This window comes from Sprattus sprattus (genome assembly GCF_963457725.1).
Source record: "Sprattus sprattus genome assembly, chromosome: 5".
Lineage (NCBI taxonomy): Eukaryota > Metazoa > Chordata > Actinopteri > Clupeiformes > Clupeidae > Sprattus > Sprattus sprattus.
In genome coordinates, this window is record NC_137924.1 from 32,367,534 (window position 1) to 32,372,533 (window position 5,000).

The 5,000-nt window shown below is 42.8% G+C and overlaps 1 protein-coding gene across 1 annotated transcript in view; it reads right to left on the reverse strand.

The window, feature by feature from the left end:
- Positions 1-5,000, reverse strand: part of pard3bb (par-3 family cell polarity regulator beta b) — a gene marked incomplete at its 5' end in the record, with an annotated part of 350,920 nt that overhangs the window by 18,657 nt on the left and 327,263 nt on the right. Inside the window, one exon of the mRNA XM_080839773.1 lies at positions 1,135-1,211. Coding sequence (XP_080695899.1) covers positions 1,135-1,211 — 77 coding nt within the window. The remainder of the gene's footprint in view (positions 1-1,134; positions 1,212-5,000) is intronic.

Genomic DNA, 5,000 nt, shown 5'->3' on the forward strand with positions numbered 1-5,000 from the left:
CACACACACACACACACACACACACACACACACACACACACACACACACACACACACACACACGTAGGGACCAGGAAAGCATCTGCACGTTTCTTACACACACACACACACGGGTGGACCAGTGAAGTATGCAAAAATGTGTCTCTCGAGCTCACACACACACACACACACACACACACACACACACAGACGGATGGACAGACACGGACAGCGGATACAGTGTGAGTGAGTAAGGATGAGAGTACTGTGGCCCTCTGGGGAGAGAGGGGGGGGGGGGACTCCCAGGAGAGACAGGAGAGGGTCTCAGCAGCCCCTCACTCCAGATTTAATTATAAGCCTTAAAGAGGATTACTCAGCACAGACAGAGACATAGAGAGAGAGAGACAGAGAGAGAGAGAGAGAGAGAGAGAGAGAGAGAGAGAGAGAGAGAGAGAGAGAGAAGGGCCCTTCTCTTCTCACCGTCCCTCTTCTCCCTCTTTCCGTTTAGTCACGGTGGCTTAGTGTGTTGTCAGGATGGGAGAGGGAGTGTGTGTGTGTGTGTGTGTGTGTGTGTGTGTGTGTGTGTGTGTGTGTGTGTGTGTGTGTGTGTGTGTGTGTGTGTGACAGCCACATATGATGTGAAGGTGTAAAATGCAAGGAAGAGGAATGTTAAGTGGAGTGAAATGTTAAAGCTGAACGCTTGTAAAGATGTTTATGGCCGAGGGTGTCTGACCACTAGTCTACCCATACATCTCTGCCCTGGCCTGACTGTGTGTGCGTGTGTGTGTGTGTGTGTGTGCGTTCATGCTTTTGTGAGTCTCTTACAACCTCTGTGTGTAAAATTAGTTTGTTTAAGGGTGTGTAGGTACACAGGTGTGTAAGTGTGGGTGTGTATTAGTGTTTGTATCTTACCTGTTGTTTTGCGTCTGTGTACAAATATTACCTGGGTGAAGAGGCATATTGCCATTCCTTGTGTGTTTGTGTGTGTGTGTGTGTGTGTGTGTGTGTGTGTGTGTGTGTGTCTAACGAAGGTAAGAAGCTGTACTTTTTGTGTGTGTAAGTGACTGTCTCTTACCTGGGTAAGGAGGCATAATCTGTGTGTGTGTGTGTGTGTGTGTGTGTGTGTGTGTGTGTGTCTGTCTGTTAGTCTCTCACCTGGGTAAGGAGGCATACTGTCGTTCCACATCTTCGTACCGTGGGGCCAATCGAGGCTCAGGACCTCTGATAGGCAACTGTGTGAGAGAAAAACACAAGTAAGACTAATGCTGTGTACACTCACACACACACACACACACACACACAGTTTCTGAGTGAGCAAGGCCGTGCTAATCAAGGGCGTAGTTTTGTATAGGGTCGATAGGGACTAGTCACGACCAAAGTTTGGGAAAGACACAATTGTCCCCACCAATATTTTGTTAATTTTAGAAAAAAATATTTTGCACAATATAGTTGCGAACTCATTCGTATTATTATCAATACTATGTTTGTCGCCCAGAAAAGCTATAAATACATTTCCGAATTTTCCAATGCGCCTTGAGCCTGCGAGACAAGATGCTGTCATTTAATTGGCTAGGGCGCAGAGTCAGAAATACTCCGTGAATCGTGACTTGTAGAAAGAGAGCTGGAAGTAGTCTGACAAGGTTAGCTACTAAATACGCCAGGAAATAAAAAAGCCTCATATTAGAATTTCGTTTGGTCTCAGCATTGATATTTCTGACCCTTTTGTGCTTTGTAAGTAGGAAAATCCCACCCAAAAAGAGGTATCAGATTTTTTTTCACCACCCACAGAGTAAGTAGCTGTATCTATCAAAAAAGCCCAGGTCGTTGTTAGTTAGCTAGTAGGAAACTACCCATACAGGGCAAACCTGGCTTTACATCACCACCCATTCTACTATGGAAAAATGTTTTGAAAGTTGTTAGTGTGTAGAGCATGTAACTTTTGCTTGTATTAAATCTATCCCTAGCGTATGCAATATTTCAACCAGTGTGTTAGCAGCAGCTGGTCTTGAAGAAATATTAAGCTAACCTAACCACATAAGCATGGTTAGTGTCTGTATTAAATTGATGCATTGATGTGCAGGAAAAACAGCAGCCTGAAGCTACAGATATATAGCAGGGTGATGATGAATCAGCACTAGTGGTTCAGGTGAGACGATGAATGGTCCACTTTGGAAAATATTGCATTAAAACGCAGTTTTTAAAGGGATTTTTAGACAATGTTACCCATGAATATTATCATTCACCCTGGCTATTTTGAGAATAAATGTTATACTTGTAGGTTGTAAAGGTGCAATAAATTGGGATTCCCAAATGTAGGCATCATATCATTCAATAATATATTATTTAATTGCACATAAATCCAGTACAGATGATGTAGGCCTAGTACAGCTCCATAAAACCTGAACAAATGACCTACCTATTAAAAATTAATTTCAGAACAAACAAATAGATTGCATGTACTTCTCATTGGGTCATTTTGTTCATTAAGGCATTATTTTTTAAATGTATTCAGGAAACTTAGAAATCCAGTGCAGATGTACTGCAGGTTGAGGAAGCATTATTAGTTAGTAGTGGGGGCAGTGTCCCTACCAATGCTGAGACCAAACTTACGCCCTTGGTGCTAATAGAGAAGTAGGCCATGAGAGAAAAAGGACTTCCTGACCCAAAAGCATACGTTTAAGAGCTGTGAAGATCTCACATATGCACACACACACACACACGTGTCTGTAAAAACCAACACTTATGCAACACCATCAGCACAAACACCATGTCACGAGAAGCACCAGGAGTTGAACTCTCACTCTATCTCCCGAGCACAAGACCGGGCGCCATTCTCACCCTTCACCATCTTGAGAAGAGCACAGCCTGGAATAGACCACATCTGGCTCCAGGGTCATTAGTGAAATAGTTTTCCCCAGAAACACACACACACACACACACACACACACACACAAACACACAAACACACACAGCGTCATGTGCAGAAACCAGAGATCCAGAGTTCTACCCTCTCTCCAGAACACAAGACCAGAACAGGCTCTATTCACAGCCTACCTTTAAAATAGCTGACTCTGTCAAATCTTTGGCACAGATCAGGCCAACATGCGGCGCACACTAGGGCTGGGCGATATGACGATATATATCGTGAGGACGATAGAAACGTGTCTATCGTGACCTTTCTCCTCTATCGTTTCTATCGTGATAAACTTATTTTTTCACTATTACAGCTAATATACATTTTAATATAATTTCACATCCTAATATAACATTTTGCTTTTCTTATTATGCAAACTCTAAGTTTATACAACTGTAAAAAAAGAATATTAAGATACATTTTAGAGAACGTGGTTTTGCGACACGACACCGCTCCGCTTTACATTACGCTGCTTTGCATCATACGCTTGCGACATGATTGACGGTGAGAGCCCGCGAAATTTAATTCTGGTTTTAAAAAAAAATGAATAATGGACGCGCTGCAGGAATGTGTAACTTACCACAGCCGCTGTTATACAATTGGGCATCGACACCCATTGCTAATGACAGCGTCATTACTTTATTGCAGCAGTGAAAATCAAGACATTACAGACGTGCAAATGCTGGGGTGGCCCATTCAAATCAACGGAACTTTTTTGAACATTTTGGAGAGCCGTATAATACGAGTATAATACAAGTGTAGCCATTTATTAGCAGATTCTGTTCCATTTTTCTCAATGATGGTCAAATAGTTGTAGTTTAAGATGCACTATTTCGTTAGTTTAGATTTCTTTTCAGTATTTCAAAAGTGAAGGAGCTGTGGGAGCACAAGAACAGTGAGCATCTAGCAGCGATTATCATAGACATAGCATATGTGTATATGTCTTTGGCGTTTATAGCTTAACTATCTAGATTCTAAGTAGCATGGAGGGTTTTTTTGGTACTCCACGTAGATCATAAACCCTTGAAGATAAAAATGAAATTGGTTGGGAAATGTAAACGCTAATATGCTTTTTATCCAGATAAAACGCAGCTCCATCGTTTACTTGCGTTTGTTTACAGGACCATCTTCACTGTTGCACCAACGGGCTGAAGCGGTCAATGGGGCGTATGTGTAATGGCCAACTTCTTAATTTTCTTATTTTTATACGTGGCCATATAAGAAAATGTTTTTCTCATCATTATTGCTATAGCATATGAACAAACATTGAAAAGAAAGTTTTTTAATTAAATTAAACTTGATTTATCTTCTGAAGGTAGGCCTACATTAAAGAACCACTAAAAGTCACAAGCACTGGACTAAATGTCATGCACTTTGTTTTAATCTTACTATTTAAAGATTCAATGGAAACATTCAGTACAATCTGCGTAATTGTGGTACAGGTCGTGATGGATCACACTTTTAAGTACACCCCTATCCAGTAAAGCAAGAGGGCATATCGTGATATATATCGCTATCGTGATATAAAATAATCCATATCGTGATATATGTTTTTTTCCATATCGCCCAGCCCTAGCGCACACACACACACACACACACACACACACACACACACACACACACACACACACACACACACACACACACACACACACACACACACACACACACACACACACACACACACACACACACACACACACACACACACGCACACACGCACGTGCACGTACACGCACACACACTCAGTGTAAACTGTTTCACAGACCAGGCCAACACGCAGCCCTGGGTCATCAGAGATCCGAGGAGCACACTCCACAGATCCTCCTCCCAGGAGCATACCCCACAGATCCTCCATTATCTCTGGGTGGCAAAACAAGGCAGGCTAACGGCTAACATCTGTCTCCGCTAACTCTCCTGAGTGGGCTCGCCTGCCTTAGCCAATGAGGCCTAAACCCCAATAACCAGCAGCTGAGACTGGACACACACACACACACACACACACACACACACACACACACACACACACACACACCCCAATAATCAGCAGCTGAGAGGAGCAGGATGGCCAGTACTGGCCACTCTGCCTGGATACCGGGGGATTTAG